General features: G+C 42.5%; 1 protein-coding gene across 11 annotated transcripts in view; it reads right to left on the bottom strand.

The window, feature by feature from the left end:
- Positions 1-19,740, bottom strand: part of CALD1 (caldesmon 1) — a 270,067-nt gene that overhangs the window by 29,402 nt on the left and 220,925 nt on the right. For 9 of the 11 annotated variants that reach the window (XM_082498625.1, XM_082498624.1, XM_082498623.1 and 6 more), the window contains 2 exons: positions 3,152-3,298; positions 516-1,533 (listed from right to left, as the gene is read on the bottom strand). In XM_082498625.1, the coding sequence (XP_082354751.1) occupies positions 516-1,533; positions 3,152-3,298 (1,165 nt within the window). The remainder of the gene's footprint in view (positions 1-515; positions 1,534-3,151; positions 3,299-19,740) is intronic. The other 2 variants (XM_082498621.1, XM_082498622.1) reach the window with 1 other exon arrangement.

Raw genomic sequence — 19,740 nt, 5'->3', positions numbered from 1 at the left:
GCCCACATCTCCATGTGCAGTTGTGTTCCCTCCACCCTCTCCAAATGCTCCCATCCCCCCACCTGGATCTTTCTCCCTTGCGTGGCATCATGCTCACATGTCCCAGCAGAGAGCCCTCTCTTGTGATTGCATTTAACACATATGTTCCTCACACAGTTTACCAGGTGCTCATAATATTTTGTGCCGAGATGTGTGCCTCCACCTCATGTGTTACTGCATTAGCCCATTTTATAGCAGCTGAGAAAAAAGGCAGCAAAAAAACATGCAGAGGTGTGAACATGCAAGGTTTTCTTTGAACAATGGAGTGAGGTCTGGCATGTTGTGCATTATTGGTAAGCAGAAGCCAGAAGCTTTATTTTAAAAAACAGAGCACACGAGAAAAAGCACGAGTATTAGTCATTTCAAGACATGGATCTGTGAGGAAATTCCAATTCAGTCTTTTTTTTTTTTTTTTCTTGCATTACATTTCTCACAAACAACAGGTGTCTTATTTTGGTGCAAAATGTTTACTGTACCTGTTTTCTTAGGAAAGCTGCTTGAGGTTTTTCCTCTTGTACTTTCTTCTCTTTTACCTGTTTATCTTCTAGTTTCTGTTCTTCCATCTTTTGTTTTTCCTTTAATTTCTCTGCTTCTAGCTTAGCCTTTTCTTCAGCTGCCCTCTTTTCCTCTTCTGCTTTAGCCCTTTCTCTTTCCTCAGCTGCCTTCTTTTCCTCTTCTGCCTTAGCCCTCTCTCTTTCCTCAGCTGCCCTCTTCTCCTCTTCTGCCTTAGCCCTTTCTCTTTCCTCAGCTGCCCTCTTCTCCTCTTCTGCCTTAGCCCTCTCTCTTTCTTCAGCTGCCCTCTTTTCCTCCTCTGCTTTCTGTTTTTCCTCAGCTGCCTTCTTGTCTTCCTCTGCTTTTAACCTCTCCTTTTCTTCTGCCTCAAGTTTCTCCCTTTCTTCTGCTCGCTTCCTTTCTTCCTCAGCCTTTTCCTCATCCCTAAGATTCTCTTTATCTACAGCATCAGTTATACTCTGCTCCCCTTCTAGCACAGCATTTGTATCATTCTCTGCTTTGTGTTCCTCTGCATTTATTGCTAGATTTTTTGTTTCTACTACCTCTTCTTTATCTGTGGATTTTTCTGTTGTCACATCTACCTGATTTTCCTCTACGGGGACCTCCTTTGTTTTCTCCTCCTGTACCTCCTCCTTGTCTTTTTCTTCTTTTTTTTCTTCTTCTCCATCTTGCCTCCAGTTGTTCCTTTGGTATGACTTGGTAACCGTTTCCGTTTCCTCAATCTCATAGCGTCCTCGTCGTGTTTCAGCCTTTTCCTCTTTCCCCGTGGTCTCATTTTCTTCCACATTGTTTACTTCTCTCCTGCTGGGCAGTGACAAGCTCCCATCTGTGATCGTGGGGTCAAATTCCTTTTGACGTTCCAGGGCTTCCTGTAGACGTTTTTGGCGTCTCTCCTCCCGTCTTGCCAGTCTCTCCAACAATGCCGCTTCGTCATCTGTTCCCCCTGTGGTTGTAGTACGCTTGGTTTCCTCTTCTGCCACACTACATAAAAGTGACAATTTTGCATTTTAAAAAAAATCTTTCTAACAACATATGCACTTAGCTCTTTCGAGGAAAAAAGCTTGCTGTAACATCATTCCATGGTTTGTAAACACAACAGGTTGCATACTTAAAAATTTTGCAAAATGGTTCTGGAGATGAATTTTGGCATTTCTACGTGTATAGGAATGCGGTGTTTCGCAATGTCAGAGGCTGCAAATGTTCCCTTCTAGACGAGCTCCAACAGCCGCTGAAGTCCCCGGGAGCCTCACTGACCTCAGTAGGCACTGGAATGGTCCCTGACACTTGGAGCAGCTGAACTACGAACAGCCCTGAAAAATTCACCCTCTCCCTCTGCACCCTGCAGCAGAATACTCGGAAGACCTTAGCTTGCTTTAAGGCCCCCTTCAGTTTGGCCCGAGGTGTACGTGTCTTATACACAGTCCTCTCACCAGGCAAAATTTTTGAAGGTGCTACGCAAGCAAGATAGTTGCTGACTTCAGTGAACTTCTCTAGCAACATGAAGCTACTCCTGTTCAGTATCAATATCCACAGATCCAAAATATCCCATAATGCCACAACCTGGGAATTAAGGGTGCAGTGAGGTTGTGATTGTCTGTACAGGGACAATAATATGTTAGAAAATGGAGTGAGAAGAGCACCTAATTAAGGACATGCTATTCAACACCTGGAGGTATCATGACTGGATATCACTCTCAGTCCCTGGAGGTTTTTTGACTCCTTCAAAATTCAGCTCTTTACTTCTCCTGTGTACAGATTTCTTCCCTCTTTCTATCTTTTTCCCCCCTCTCTTGTGGAAAAAATTATAATCTACAACCAGAAATGTTGCTGTTCTCCTATCTATATCCATTCTACTTGTCTTTAATCGAATTCTGCTTGTGCTCAGTATCTATGAGCTTGATATCACATTTATTTCTTTTATTATTTTTATTATCTTTTCTATCAATTGTGTTATGGCTACTGGAAATCTGGATATATTATTTGTGACTATGTGAAACCGAATAAGTAGTGGACAGACTGGAAGGCCAGCTCTGCCCATTCAGCTTGTGACAAGTGGCGCCTCACTTCATAAGCTTTTCTGCCGTTTATTATAGCTGTATGACGCTGACAGTGCCAGATGAGGGCTGAGGTCTGGCACTTATACTCAGCACCTTGCAGGCATGTTTCAGCTGCAGCGTGAGGCCTGGGTGCCCACCAATTCCATGTGCCTTGGCCCCATGACACCATGGCCCCTATAAGCAGGACAAAAGATGTGGAGGCTTGTGAGGCCAGATGCAGTCATGCCTGAAGGAATCTGACAGCAGGATGCACCAGACGTATTTCCCTCCATGAGCCCCAGCTGAGCTACCCCACAGACAGCCCTGAGGACACCCTGGGATTTGGTCTTGAGCGTGGCCTCAAGCTCAGCTTCAGTGATGCTCCCACCCCACTGTGTAGACACAGCCAGCGGTGCTCTTCAGAGTGTTAGGTCCTCTTCAGAGCAAGGATGGCCAAACCTGGTGTTTAAAATTTATGCAACAAAACAGATCTCTTCAATATATTTCTCTACTCTGAACAAAAATTACCATCAATTTGTCAGTAAAAAACATCGGAATTTTACCTGTTTTGGGCATTAACTTCTGATTTCTCTGTTACTTCTCCTGATAGATCTCCTTCTTCCTTTTGCCGCAGCCTCTCCTGTCGAGCCCGTCGGCGACGTTCTCTGGCGGCTTCTTCCTCGTCATCATCGTTTCTCTGGTAGGACAGCCTGCAACAGAGAATGAGAGTTAGGGAAATGAAGGGGCTACAACATATAAAACACTGTGACTGAAAAATTACAAAAAGCAGTTGACCAGAGCACAGTGGGCATGGCTGCAGTGGCTGCTCCACGTGGTATTTATAAAAGAACCTATCAAGTTGAAATGTGTAGTTTCAAAGCTTGGTTTTGTCTTCTTTTTCAGAAATGAACTTGACAAAACAGTCACCGTGAAGGCAGGAGCCACACCACACTGTCAGCTGGCTCCTAGAAAATACCAAGACCATAAAAGCCCAAGCTCAGTACAAGAGCAAACATCCTGCTAGACTGCACCATGATCCTGCCAGAACACACACAACAGGGTTTGAGCAGACTATTGCTCAAGCCCACGTAACTGGAATCGGACTTAGCCAAGCAGCTTTTCATTAGCCTCCTCTAAATATCACATGCTTAAAACGGTGACAGTATTCCAAAACTGAAAGACTAGAAAGCAGGGGGACACAAATATGACAACAGCGCTCAGTTCTGAGTGCCAAACATCTGACACCTACAGAATTTTTGTGAGCCCGGAGCCCTGCCAGGCCAAATCATACAAGATGACTGCTGTGATGAAAGCCTACAGCTGAGAAACCATTGTGTTCATCTGACCCAACAGATGATTACATTTAGTTTCATCCTACTTGAAAAGAAAAGCAAGACATTACAATCCTAATAATCCTGCAGCTCATTCAAATCTGTGCTGAGGTGCATTATTACTGGGTGAGATAAAGGGAAAGGCCTACATTCCTCTTATCTTTTTTTTTGCAGGGAAAGTGAAATAGGAAGCTAAAATGTGTCAGACCCAGTCAGGGCATTCATTTACTTTGCTTCCAGCGATGGCCTGATATGTGATGGTTAAGAAGTCATCCTTCCTTACATAGTCACCCATTTAAGTTATCTGTACAGCAATGCACACAGAGAAAAAAAGAGCTCTGAGCCAAGTAAAACCAAGCACAGTTAAGCTTGCATTTCAAGGAATATTTTAACAGGAAAAGCAACTTTTATGTAGTCATGAATTGGACTCTTTGGGTCCTAGCCTCTCCCATTGCCTTGTTCTGGTCCCACTTTTCTCCTTTGCTGAGAGAGGGGCGGAATCTCTTCAGCAGAGATTCAACTATCCCAATTTTCCTTTAAAAATTAAAAATGGAAGTTAAAAACCCAACATGACCAAGCCACTTGCCAAACCTAGAACAACATTTTCATCCCATGCAACTTGGCCTCAGTGCGTGAAGGATTTGATTTGCTGCTTTCATGCTCCACTTCAAGAGCTTGCAACCTATTGTTCGTAGAAACAGCTCCTCTCAAAGAGGGCGAAAACCATGAGCAGCATGGTTGGCAAGGATCACAACAGGGGGAAGAGGACGAAAGGAAGGAGACGAATTAAAAGCACTAGAGGTGACGCAGGGAAGGCAAGAAAAAACACTTCCTGTCATTTGTAAGCAATTTAAAGGGGGATCAACATTTCATTTAGGTCTAGAACAGAAAGCATATGAATGCAATAATAAACCAATGGGATCTTTAATTTGCAGAAGAACTCTCCATTTCCAGAGACTCTCTCTGGAATAAAACTGCATTAGCAAACTGACCACAGAAAGCCCACTTGTTAGTAAGATGTTCTGGCTGCAAGAAGCCTATGATCTGAACTCCAAATATAAGGGCTCAGGAGAGGGCATGCTGCTCTTAGACTGTGGCAGCTGGATAATGGCCATGACTGAGTTGATTCCCAGTGCCTATGGCTCAGGATTTGTCTTTGCAGTGAGACCACAGGAGGATGAAGTAGTTTATCCTGCTCTCTGTACCCACACAGAACACTCCTACACAGCAGAGAGAACAACCACTTTTAAAAGCCTCTTTAAAATGCCTTTTTAAAACTACCAGTTGCTCAGAAAACTAAAAAAGGAAAGAAAAAAATAACCTAAGCTAAAAACTTCCATCAAATGGTACCCGTTAAATAAGTCAAATGAAAACAGATATGTATTTCCTGTCCTTGGACACTTATCACACAGATCATCTGTTAAGAAAGCTGATGATCTCTCTCAATATCCTCTTAGGTATATCCACTGCCTTACTGCATATCACAGCAGTTTCCTAGAGTGAGCAAGTACACCAGATATGGGTTCCACCCATGAGGATCTCCTTAAGTATTCAATTCGGTTCATCAGCACAGATCCACGAAACATCCCCAATAATCTGGAAAGAGTCATATCAACATCTAATAGTATTTTATAGATCTGCATCATATTTTCTTTACAATTATGCTAACACTATGTCCCAGATTGTACTTCTACAGGCTGTTTTTCTTGCCACGGAAATACAAGCTTTGCTGGAGCGGACCTCAGCAGCCACCACAGACTGACAGTAGAGTAGGCTGAAAATACAGGTTCAGGTTGGCTGTTAATTAACCAGCTAACGAACATGCTGTGCACAAACTGACAGCAGGATCATTTATGAAACAATTCAACATAGTCACCCTAACTGCCATTGATTTTCCATGAGAAATTCAGTCATAGGAAAGATGGTGTGAGTTAGATAAATACCATTTCTGCCCACGAAAAATACACTCTTCTGACTACGGTGTTCCTCCCACAATTCTCTCGATCCTCATGCACTGAGTTTGTTCACACTAACTCAGCTGGCACATCACTTTCTTTTCCTCAGTTACCTAAACAGCCACCGCCTCCTCCTCCTCTGCTGCCTAGGGTGTCAAACTAATTTCACATAGAAAGTAAACCACAGGCAGACACATGAATTCGTGCATCCTCCACTGCACACTGATTCATTTTAGACCACAAGAAGACTGACCCGCACTCCTCCCACTGTTACAGCTCTCCCTAGCTACCTGTCACAAGCAAAATCAATTTGGGAGTTCTTCAGAGCTTATCTTCCACTTGCTTACATCTTTTGACATTCTTTAGACCAAGAGTAAACAAATAATGAAGTATGAATCCAAGGCTTCAGTTCTGTATATCAGACAAATGGAAATCTGATGATCCACGCTGGTCTGCGTTGTTTCTCCACCCTTAGAGAACAGCCTTGTTGCCCAGCATATGCAAACACCCCACAAATAAATTAAAATAACCTTACATCCATTTTTCACTTTCCACATAACTTTTCAAAGTCTTTGCAGGCCAGTCTCCCTTTACAATCAGCTGTTCCAGTTATCTCGGGCAATGAGAGCGTGGCACAGCGTGCTCTTGAAGAGGTATGCCAAGCCTTCTGATAGGCAACACCTCTTATTAAATATTCAGATTAAAAGAAGGTGACTTGGAAATCATCCCACACCTCATTACCAAAGATAATACACTCCTGGTCTAAATGACAATTAAAAGGGGGAGGGGGGGACAGGCAGGAAGCAGAGTGTTGTCTGCTTCTCCTGTTGCCTTCCCTATGTTTCTGACAGAAGAAAAAGCAGCATAACCTCTGTGCATTATTGATAAATCGTTCTGGCAAAGCATTAGTGCTGAGTCTATCATACTTCCCACACAGCATAACACAAGTACAGGAGAGTCAGCATCACATCTACGTGAGAGGACATTTCCCACCACTCTGGGTAGGGATAACAAGCAACAACAGTCATCCTGGCCTGTTGGGCGAGCAGGACAATTTTATATCTCCAGGACTGAAATCCCAAACCTGTTAAATTCAACAATAAATCTCCTGATTATTTCAGTAAGTCCAAAATATTACTTTCAAACTGAACATGGGGACCCTACAGCTTAGAGTGGAAAATGACTCCGCTGGCCTGAAAATATAGGTGAAGAGGCCATCTGCCCCACAACTCCTTCAGACAGATTCAGCACCCTCTGAATTTTAAATCAAGCACTGTATTTCAATAAAGTCATAGCCCAGCAAGAAAATAATAGCTAGAATGATTATGGGGCTGAAACCATTTCATACAATCCAGCTTCAACTGGCTTGCACTCGAAACCGCAAATCAGTCCAAACATTATCTGAGGCACTTTGGTTTTAGAGTTTCTTGCCCAGAACTACTACATTATTATTATTGTCTGAATTACGACAGCACTGAAATTTCACGATCAAGCTCAGGGGCTTGCTACAGTAGGCATTTTATAAAGACAGGGGAAAATCTGGTCCCTGTTCTAAACAGTGTGTGTTCTGATTAAAGAGAAACATAATGTGTAGCACTACCTGTACTCAGTGAGTTGTAAGCTAAACCTAATGAATTTAAACTCTTTTTCATTTTTCACAGAGGGAGAAAAATAATACATAATTTAAGCTGGATCCCACTACTCTATTCTAGAGGAGGCAGGGAGAAAGAAGAGCTGTGGATCTGCGCTTTGATTCCACCTCAAGGGTGTCAAAAATACGTGAAAAAATTCCAAACTGAACAAAAGCCTTCAAGACTAGATGTTTAACTTAAACAGGCAGCCCAGATCTGCCTCTTCTTCCCCCCGTGATTCACTTAAATGCCAGGCTGTCTTTCTTTTCTCCTGCCTGCAAAAACACCTTGCATTCATAGCACTGCCCTCCCAACAAGTACCTCAGATGCAAGTGTATCTGTTCAGCAAGCTCTTTCCTACAAAACTTTGTTATCTAGAAGCCTTTACATCTATTACAGATTTATTTTCTCTGTGGCCCACCCCAAGAAATGAGATCATTCACCCTGTATGAAACTGCTGCACCTTCACTTGCAACCTAGCTTACTTCTAAGACCTTCACCCTTCTTTACCTAACACCACAGCAGTTGAAGTGACATCTGTTGACTGGTGTATCTCCAAATTGATGGCAGATGGAGGACGTCAGTAAAACGTCCTTGATGACAAATTTCATTGCCAGACTCAGTCTATAGAAGCTGCATCTGTTGGCCTTCTGCACTCTTAGAAAGCTTTTCTATTTACCCAGGCTTTTCCTGAAAGGATGGGTGGGGTGAGGAGGGACTCTTAAAATACTCACTGGGGAGTGCTCTTTGTGTCACTGTTGATATTCAGTCCCATTCTGTTTATGATTGCATATGTTTTTCATTTTTTTATCATTCATTTAATTTGTGTTATGATAGGCACGCTTCAAAATGTGGATATAAAAAACTGATCAATAGTCACCTCAAAAAAAAAATAACAAATGACCATGCTTCCAGAGGATTTTGCCTCTGTCAAGCTTTGCGTGTCAAACGTCAGCTGTATTTCGTTCTAGTCATATCTAAAAATGTGGTGAATGCTGGGGGGGGGGGGGGGGGCAGTAGTGGGGAAAACTGTTTCTTCTAATCGTTCCTACATAATTCAACAAAAGCTGCCAGCATTCTGCTCAGACCTGCTCGAGAAGACTCATTTTTATGAGGGAATGAGCAGAATTTCAGTCCAAAATGCTCATGTTTCAAAAAGATGTAGTGAGTGAAAACAGGGGATTACGCTGGAGACATGCAGACATGCCACCACAGTTCTCAGTCCAATGTTGTGCATGAATGCTGTTATTAACACCCATATTTTTCACATATTTCTCAATTTGACATGCACCATTTTTTTCACATTGAATGTAGGAGACAAGTGGATAAAATTAACCAATGGCTGGAAATTAAACCCAGACAAATTAAAACTGGAAATGAAACACATGTTTTTAATAGTGAGGGTGATTAAATATACAAGAAATGATGGAACATCTATCTCTGGCATCTCCACATTAAGATGGATGCCTTTTTGTACTTTATATTACAGTAAAATACCAATTCTTGGGCTCATTAGAGACACAACTTGGCAAAATTCCATTATCTCCCAGGTATCGAAAGTTAGACTAGATTATATGGTGGCACCTGCTGCACTTGAACACTACAGTCTTCCATTTACAGAAGGTACATACCTTCTCATTCTGCTCATAATTTATCTCTCTCTCACTAATATTTTCACTTTTTTCACCCACACATTTTCCAGAGCTACACAGCCTATACTCCTGAGCAGGCAAATTAACCAGATATCCACATAGTTCTCTGGGAAAAATAAAGAGACTGACACACTTTTCAATGCACTCCCTTCTCATTTACGTCCTTCTCCCACTGTGTGTTCCCAATATCCCTTCTTATTTTTATAGCTCCAAAGAGTTCGAGGATTATTATTTTTCTCCCGTGTAAGCACTTATTCAATGGGTTAGCAGAAGAATGCTCTGTCAGATCTGGCATCCTTAATTTCCTGCTATACCTTTAGAAGCCTTTCTCCTACTTTAAACCCTTGATCTAAAATACCTAGAAGGTAAAACAACGCTAATTTTAACTACTTTTTTGTTTCAACTGAGGAAAATCTTTGGATTGTTTACATTGGTTAAGGATCTGGCTGTGACATTTTTATTTTGTTTGCACGACAAAACAGTTGAGTACAGGAAAGAAAACGTCTTCTGAGAGGTCCAGGTAGTGTACATTCTTCTTTATGGTTTCTTTCCTTTTGACGTTTTTGACATTTAGGTTTTTTCACAGGTAAGGAAAGAGAAGGTACACTCATCCCTTTAACAATTTGATTCTAAAAAACTAAGGTGAAAGCAATCCACATGGAAGAATGAAGAATACAAAGTGATATGCAAGCCAATAACCACAAGGGAAAATAACTCCATACTGACGACAAAAATACTTGGTTACTACCGAGTAACTCATGCCAGAAGTAGCCAGGGATTTTATTTCATTGCTGAAGATGGCACCGAAGCCTCTACGACAGATCCTGGCTTCCCAAATTGCTGGTTTCTGTTGAAAATTTAAGTTTCAGTTGCGTAGACGCCCAGGATTTCCAATGCCTTATCTCATTTCTTGCAGTTTTCTGCTCCTAACAACACTGTTGCTTTGGTTTTAGATGCAAGCCCTAAAACCTGGGCCTCGTAGTTAGAGCCAGTCTGTAACATCACTGCATCATTCTGCACAAAGGCAGAATGACTCATGCATGCGTCTCTTTTTTTTCTTTTTCCTCATGGCTGAAAACTGATGATCTGTTTCATAATATGAAATGCAAGCAGATTCTCCAACCACATTCAAATAAGCCTGGTAAATCGCCGCTGAGTACCTCAGCCTAAATTGCACGCAGGGCCGCTAACATGAAGGGTAAAAACCTTCAGCTACTGAAACAATGTCAAATTTCCCTCCGACATATATTATATTTAGATAAAAGCACTTGTTGGAAATGTCCCAGGGAAAAGCATGTAATTCTCTCAATATGTGAAGTCTGTAATGCTCTGCAGTTTTACTTCATCCACAATAGACTTGACATTGACCTGTCAGTGAGCAGAGCAGTATACTTAACCTGTTTTAATTTAGAAGTTACACATGAAAAGAAAAAAAAAAAAAGTAACTGCGCAGAAAACAATAATTGGCCAAGTGCCTTCTAGCTGATAACTATTACTTTTTTACTGCTTTCCCTGGAGCTTAGTGGAATTCACCCAGAAATCTGTTTCCCTGGCAGATGACAAACATGCAAAAAAGTGTAGAAAACAAGCTTAATTTTTCAAACTTAAAAAAGTGGGAGCAAAACCCAATTGCTGTGCATACCACTGTGGTTGATGTGGTATTTGTTGACTCTGTAGCAAATTGCTTTCTGCTTGCTGCCACCACCTCCAGTTTCTAGTGCTTTATTGCATATAAAACCCAAAATAATTTATGCCACAGCCTTACCCGGTAATATTTCAGGCACATGACTTGAGAATAATGGGCGTTTTGCCTAGCTGAGGCTGAGGACTTACAGGATTCGCCCCAGAATAAACAATCCACAATTGCTACAAAGCCAAATCAGAAATCTTCTTTCTTGTGGTTTCGGGCCCCCATATTCAATCCAGCTTTCAAGGCACTTTTATACCTCAAATTGCTAGCTTACTGAACGTACACAAAGCTAAGATCTAACTCCTCCTTGTTTACATTTCATCGCAAATAAAACTCCAACTGACACGAATGAGAGGTTTACTCAAGACAGAAGCAATTAAAAATGAAGACAGACATGAGCATTCGTAACTTAAAAAAGCTCCTCTGCATATTGAGAACAGTGGTCTTCCTGGAAAATAGGCAAAAGATTTCCAGAATAAAACCTACATTTTCTTACAGGCACCTTTAGGCAAACTGATGTCTCCAATATGTCATGCTCAAGATACAAAGCTCTGTATTTCTTCCAAACATCTTTTTAACGCATACAAAATTCACATCATCATCTACGATATCTATCAGAGGTCTTTAAATGAAGGCAAGGGAGGGAAGGAAGGCATGAGGTGGACTTCTGTTATTGGGCCATTTTGTCATCCTACATAGTCATGTCATTAAACTGTGACACTGAGGTAGGTATAGGCAGGGATGGACACCCCATCAGACGGCCTGTGGGGAATCTGGAGCAAAAGCACATAAGCAACTCTGCAGCCTAATGGGGGGGAACCGGAACAAGAGCACAGGACTATTTTTCATGGCCCAACAGCAATTTTCCTCTCTCTATATTTTATATGCATACATATATAAAATATATATATATTCTCTGCAATGAATACGAGAAACAGTTCTTCTTCCTATTTAAAAATAAAAAGCTCATGTCACACGCAATGTATTTTTTCCACCAGAGGCTGGAGTGGAAATTGTGTTGTCATTAGGAAGTAGAGTTTTTTCTTGTATTCAAGCACAATAGTTATAATCAGTTTCAAGAGGATGCCCAATTACTATTGTTCATTGTATCTCCTCCAGCTTGGACTCCCAAAATGCAACTCAAAGTTGTGCAAATTAAGCAGAACAGGGTCTTAGCCCTGTACCTGGAGGATATACTTTTAGAGGGGTAAACTGAGAAATAAGGAGGGGGTTAGATTGGTGTAAGTACCTTCCAGCTGAATTGCACTTTTGGGTTTCTTATACTTGGGATTAGGGTGAAATAGCAGCTTCACCATTTGTTACGCCAGGATTTTTACAGCATCCCAGCGTTTCTTCCAAATGGTTCAGTTCTGAGGACAGCAATGGGAAAAAGCAGACCTTCCAGACAGGCCTTGCTACTGTAAGCACAACCTCAGGTAGGTGAGCTAAAACCAGACTTACAGAACATGACGCTCAGAGTACAGATTGCCTCACCATAGCGCAGCTGTGGCAGTGACAGAAACAAGGGATATTTTAGCAAGGTTTTGTTATAGAGACAAAGGCAAGCAGAATGGGTGGAAAGAGAATTGGCTTTCACTCTTCTCAGTTCAGTGTCCTGTTTAGCCCTGTAACTGCAGCAGGTAATGTTTTCTGGAGAAAAAAAAAGTTTAAACTTTTTCTTACAAAAACATTATTTTTGCTGTTATTTTTTTATTCCAAAACAGTATGCTGCATCCTCCCAACCCAGCAGACAAGAACAAAACTACAATTTCAGGAAAGCGCAAACTGAATTATTATAAATTATGTATGTATCCCTGACCTGTAAACGCAGCCTTCGATTTCATCTGCTTCTCTACTTTCACCCTGGTTACCTGCTTTGAAGGCTTACTTAATGCAGCACACCAGGAAATAGAGAGCCTCTTCAACCAATGCTTGCATTTCATTCCCTCCACAAATATTAATAGGATTGCTGCATTTCAGCAGTCCTGTATTTTAAAAGGAAGTGCATGACCATGAGGATAGGTCTCATACACGGGAAGATTCTTTAGCTTTAACCTGTACTTCCTCCACTGAATACATATGTATTCACCATCTACCCTGCCAAAACAAGATATGAAATTTGAGATGAAATATGGCTTTGGTTTTCAAAGACGACAAATCTTCTCTATAAGCAGAATCCCCTTTTGCACTCATACCTTTTCTTCACTTGCCTGCCAGGTTTTGCAGGGTGTAATGAGGAATCAGAGGCCAGGACTCCAGAGTGGGTGAATCCCGAAGGGAAGAAAGTTCATGGCGTCATGTTGACTGATATCAGGGACTACACCCACCAATAGTACTGGACCTATCTTGAAAGGAGTTATTTCATCTATCACTGATGCAGCTGCGCCTCGGGTGGATCGACGTGTAGGCTACACCTATGGCTCCATAACTGAAACAGCGGTTTCTGATTTAGGACCGACACTGAAATTGATTATGGATTTGAACAAGACTGGGACAGGACAGTGGGGCAGGAAGGAGGAATGTGGAAGCAGAGATCAAACAGGGACCAGGGCTGTAGGAAGCGACCTGGAATGGGACATGTCCCTGAGCTGGGGACGGGGAGAGAGAAGGGACAGACAGCAGCGATGGATGAAAAGCCTCCGTCCCTGCAGGGCATGAGATGGGCAATGGAAAAAGGTTGATGGAGAAATACTTGGGGGACAGGGAAGAAGGAAGGAGATCTGTTGGGGAGCAGCAAGAACAACGAAAGCATCAGGACTGGGTAAGTGGCTCTGCCATCAACATGCAGCATCGAGCCAAGTTCACACAGCTATCCAGGGCCTGGAAAGCCAAAACCTACCATGACTGACAGAATGGAAACTGTAAGATAGCGGGACATGATTACCCCGACTACACATCACTCAGTAACTCCTTCACCCTTGCCTGAAACGTTATGTGATCTGAAATGCGTACAAACAGTCAGAACCCGCTATTTTTATTGCTCAATTCATCAAAAGTATGGGTGTTAGCATTAGCCTGGGCTCTGTGAAGCATCAAAACTCCTCTGTATTTCCCAGGGGATTAGAGACTGTAACTAAATGACTATTGCTTAAAGCCAGACAGGTCCCTGAAGATGTCTGCTGGAGCTTTCAGAAAGACAGCAAAGACTGTGCTGCACGAACAAAGTACAAGGCATGGATTTGCACACAGGGAGCCTGTAAAAATCATTTTACCAGATAATTATTCAGATAAGCATGGAATAATCTCTTTTTCATCCACTGTTCCCGACACAAAATATGCAAGAGGAGGACACAGCCTTAACATACTGCTGCAGACTAAATATTGAAATAAATACTGCAAACAGGAAAGCAGCTGAAATGTAAGAGCAGAACACGCACCAAAACAGAGGGGACTGTGAAGCCTTACGCTAACTGAACCAAACCACTTCAGGGGGATACGGCATTACAAATACATTCAGTGCTACAACATATGGTGAACAGGAAAAAAAAATTAATGAAAATCAGATGTCTCAAAGTTTTCTGGTACCGATTCCCCATGCACACAATTCATGGATGCTGTGCAGGTGCGGATTTGGTTTCAAGGGAAATTCATGGCTGTTCCCTTTTAACGTGGACAAGCATCTGTCTCTTTCTCAGGTGTTTAAGAAACCTACTGTCAACAGCCAAGGTGATTAGGAGACATTTTCAGTGAGAGAGCAGAGGAATTATGAGTGCAGATCCTGTCATTTGCTAACAGGATTAGGGGTAGATACATTCCATGCATCTCTCCGAAAGCTAATCCCGATGTGTCTTTCACCTTCGTGAAAGGTAAAAAACCCTTCCATAAAACAGGCCTGTACAGATATGCAAGGTCACGTACAGCACTTTGAACAGCACACTAATGTTTCAATGATTTGCAGACATCATATAACAGCACTGCGCAATTTAAACAGCTGGAAGTTTGAAATGCAGCCATTGCAACTACACCCGCATAAACACAATAAAACATCCTGGCTTTATCCTTTCAATTAATTTTCCCTTAGATGTGCCTGTTCCCCTTACATCGCTCCACTGTGATACTTATTCCAGGAGAAGTTACTTGTAAGAAACTACCAAACAGCTCATTCAGCGTATTGGAGAAAGTCTGTTGAAAGCTGAGTTCCTGAAAGCTGATCAATCACGCTGAAAATACAAATCCAAAAGCCACTGTTCTTTAAAAAGGGTAAAAATCCCACAACTTTTCACAGAACTATAGCATCCAACAAAAACCTCTCTCATTTCAAAGATTCACTAACAAATTATCTACAAGTTAGTCACAGAAAATACCCAGAAAAAAAAAAAATAGGAAACAGAAGAAAATAACAATTTGCTTCCCCTAGAAGTGCCCATGGTCTGTGGACTTCTAATAGGACATGCGCGGCTGTTAAGAAGCGTAAGGCACCTAGAACAGAGAAACTGCCCTGTGGAGATACTGTGCCAGAGTAAGAGCAGTTTCTGCAATATACAGCGTGTTTCCGAATCACAGCAATTATTATGGTGCGCTTTCTTAAAAAAAAATTTCAATTTCATTCTGGAATAGCAGTTCCACATAGGGAACCAGTCTGTAATAGCTGTTGCAAAATGCTTTATTCCATAGCATCCACACACAGATGAGCCCTGCATGGACACAGGGAGATGAGTAGTAGTACCAGTTGTACGTTCACAGCAAGTTATTGATGAGGTCCTGTTGGTTCTTTGGCAAATCTTCCACCACCAAACAGCCATCCTAACTGGTCAGCATCTTCCCAGCCCCTTCTGCGCTTCGTGGTCATCACATACAAACCCTGGCCCCAAGCTTTCAGTCCCTGTCCCAGCTCAAGCCTGACCCACAGGCAAAATACGTTCACACTCCTCCCGCGTTGGCACCTGAGTCGCCTAAGAGGGTGAGCAGCACTAACCTGGCCTGGACCTATGAGGTTTGGGTTGCTTCCAGGTAGTGATGAGTGTGCCCTTGTTGGAGAGCATGACATTACTTTGTGTTGTGATTGTCCTTGCCTCTGCACATCATGACCAAAGCACCGGTCCACAAAGCATCAGTTTGATGCCACACGACATCTATTTTCTTTTATCTGCATTTCATCATACTGCTAAAAGAAATGGCAGGTGAGTCCCGGGCAGCAAAGGTGAAGGAGCAAAGCAGATGGGAGTATACAAAAGAGGAGTGTGATCAATAGTAGAAGACAAGTGAGAGAAGGTGGGAAACAAGATGGGGAAGATAGTTGCTTACAATGGCAGCCTTTCACTGATACATCTAACGGGAACAGACTGCAAGTGCAGGCAAAAGAGAGTCTAATTCCAAATCTGAGAGGAGACAAGAGATGATAAGTTTCCATCACCAAGAAGCAAAGCCTTCTTACAGATTCAACTGACATTTTTAAAGGAAAGATAATCTAAATATTCATCACTAAACACACACACAAATGTTTAAGCCAAGGCTTCTGGTTTAATCCATTACATTCCAGGAGCAAATGCAGACCGATGGCTATTTACCCCTCCTTGTTATATTAGTACTTGGCACTTGCTAACTTCTTTCCATCAAAATATCTCAACATGTTTTACAAATGTTAATTAATCCTTGCAACCCCTCCTGACTTCTGCACGGTGGGTATTATTACTACTATAATGCCAGTTTATGGAATGGAAAAACAGACATAGACAAACGTACGTCTTCAAGCCTAAACCACACAGCAGATAAGATTCTTGCTTTGGCTGCACTACTTCACGCCTGCTCCAAACCCTGTTGAAGCTACCAGGAGCTTTTCCAGCAACTTCCAAAGGGAGTTGTTGCAGGTACGCGGACCCTTTCCTCCCAGGCCCGTCTCTAACAGCTGCACTGTGCTGACTTCCATTGCTGTGCCTGAAAGCGTGTGAAAGCCACTGGCAGAATTGATTATCCTGGGACATTTTTTTTGGCTGGCATACTGAACAAAGAGACATCCTCCCCTGAGCTCTCTCCGAGCAAGTGATAGCCTGCCTCTCCTTCGCGTAATGCCTTCTGTTGCTAGGTACTTCCAAATCAGTAGTTTACATTTTAAAAAGAGTTGTGCCTGCTGGGAAATGGGAAAGGAGGGGCATAAAGCTAGTTTAGCCCAGGGGATCTTGAGGCTGTGTCACTGCAAAAGCACCTCAGGCTTTGTGCAGGGGTCAGCATGCCTCAACGCAGCCTGGCACCTTTTTGAAGCACTGGGTTTTCAATGGAGATACATTTAAGCGCCTGAAAGTATGGAAAACGGGGTGCAGGGTCCTCCCTCTACCATTGGGAAACAAGGAGTTCACTTGCTGCCAAACCCTTCTGTTTCTCAAGCTTCAACAGGTGCAGAAAGCCAACTTGCTGAGGTAGGACTCCCAAAAGGTGACTGAGTCAGAAAACATCAGCTCTATACCATAGAGATTTTAGTCCTATACAAACTGTAGAGGACATCACATGAGAAGCTTTCTGCGTACTACAGCTCTCACTGCACCCTCTTCAGTCCCACAGTGCAAATGGGACCGACATGAATGTCAGCCAACCCTTCCAGGACTGGCTTTTGCAGGACTTTGTTTTGATTCAAAGTCAAAACATTTCCTGTCTCACCTGTACCACGAAACAGAAGACTGTTTTAGGAGGCCTCTGAGACTCCTATAACAAGGCAATTGCGCAGCAGATGGATCCTTATAAATAACCACATCAGCGAACAGACCTTAGACTTGATCCAAACGTGCGACGGTTCATCCAAGTATCCTCTTCCCAGCAATCCCCAGTAACTATTCATATACACACAACCAAGCTCATTGCAAGGGAGATGCAATTCAATTTACCCTTTTATGAAAGTTCTCACTGAATCTAAGTCATGCATCCTGAAAGGCACTGGGAAGGGCCAAAAACCAAGCACTGGATAGCAAATCTCTGTTTCGCTTTTGTGAAAATATAACGTTTGGCAAGCAAGGATTTGGCAACATGAATTGCAAAATATTTGGCACAATAAAGAAGTGCGACAAGCATAAGAGAATTTGAATTCCTGCTCACAGTGTGGTCAAACCTGTTACCACAACTCAGTTGACTGAGATTACTTAGTAAATAAGAATACGGTAATCATCTGTCTGAAGAAGATAAACTTTAGCAACTGTGAGGTAACAAAAGGGTCTGGGGATCAGCAGTCCTCCAAATTGGAAAAATAAGTTAAGCCTGCTTTTAAGTCAAGCTAACAGGCTGGTAGTTAAGATGCTAAATATGGGATTTAGAAGGCTTCATTTGGCCCTTCTCTGCTACAAGTTCCTGCATGAGATGTTTAAACTCCCTTGTGCTTCAGTTCCCATCTGACTAACACACTGGAATGTTCAGTGAAAAAAAAATCATCCATTTGGGGGATCCAGAGGCTAGCACGATGGGCGTTACCTACATCAATATGGCATTATAAGACCAATTGGTCTAATGCAAACACAGGCATAAAACTTAACCCAAACACTAGCAATCCTCTGCCAATGAGGTGATCTGGGATGTACTTATGGGTGCTTCTGCCAGCTCAAGACGAGTATGAGACAGAGTAACTGTTAGTGCCTAGCTATAAGCATATACAAACAGTTTTTCTGGACTCTTGCCCAAAGTTTGCTCAATATTCTCCCACAAAATTACCAAGGAAGCTCCAGGGAAGGCCCCACTTTTCTACATTACAGAGAAAACTTCAAAATGGTTTTCTCCTCTATTTCAGCTCCCCAGAAGCTTTTCCAGATCCTTCTCCAATTTCTTCTCACACTCCAGGCAGACCCTGTCACTGCTCACCTACTGGCATTTTCATGGAGGTCTCCATCTTCTTCCTCCACACTTGTGAGCCCTGTGCCTTAAATTCCCCCAAGCCTAAAACTCCCTACTTGACTACCCTTGCAACACCATCAGCCTTTTCAGGACTCAGGCTCTCACTGGAATGATGTCATGCATCTTGAGGAGTGCTGGAAGGAACCGAAAGCCAGGCACTAGGCACGAAACGGCAAAATCTCTGCTTGCTATAATCTTGTGAAAGCCATAATTATGTCCTTTCTGGGGAAAGAAAGTGCATTGTTATGATTGCCAGGGCAGATCAGCACAAGAAACAAGTACCACACAGAGAACGTAACAGAAACAAATACTGTTTCATAGGTTCAGACCATTCAGCTTTCTAAGTTCAGGGGCTATCAGCATAGGACTGGATGGGAGGTACCAAGCCAGACTCTCTTCTACATCATCACTCCACAGGGTGTTGGGTGAGTTTGAAAGAGAGAGAAGAATCCCGAAAATCAAGTAAGGAATTAACCCCTTTGGCTATCCCAAAAATGGCAAAGCACCAAACGCAGCTCTCAGATATGCACAAGGCAGGAATATTTGTGCTCAGCTGGATGGGCTGCAAATTATCGCTAACGCATATGCTGTCAGCAGGAAGCTTTCACAGCCATATAGATAAGGATTGGTGGGAATACCAAGATACCATTGCTACAGTGTTGAGAGAGCTTTTTAGCATGTTGGTAAGTCTCGAGGAAAAACTGCATTTGCAGAGAACTTCAAAACTGCTTTGCTACAGACCTTATGGCAAACGTAACAGAGGGACTAGAAGAAAGTTCATCCTCAGCCTTAATCTTTCTAGCTAAAGTAAAAGTTTAGCTAGCTTTGGGAGCAGATGTGACCTCTGCTAATTAGGCTTTGGGGCTTTTTCAAATCCTGAGAAAGAAAACTGCTGACACGATGGGTCTGACCACTCCTGTTCCAGGAGGAAGCAGATGACTAAGGCCAAGATGCACAACATCATCTTACACACCCAGAATCCATGCCAGTGATTTCCCTCCCACAGGAGAAGAGCAATCCTAAAAACCTTGTGCTTCACAGAGGGAAGATGGGTGTTACACAAAATACACGAGGCTGTTATTCA

Source organism: Vanellus vanellus, assembly GCF_965231255.1.
Source record: "Vanellus vanellus genome assembly, chromosome: 1".
Lineage (NCBI taxonomy): Eukaryota > Metazoa > Chordata > Aves > Charadriiformes > Charadriidae > Vanellus > Vanellus vanellus.
Note: the sequence above shows the minus strand (reverse complement) of the source record. Positions and strands in the feature narration are given on the sequence as shown.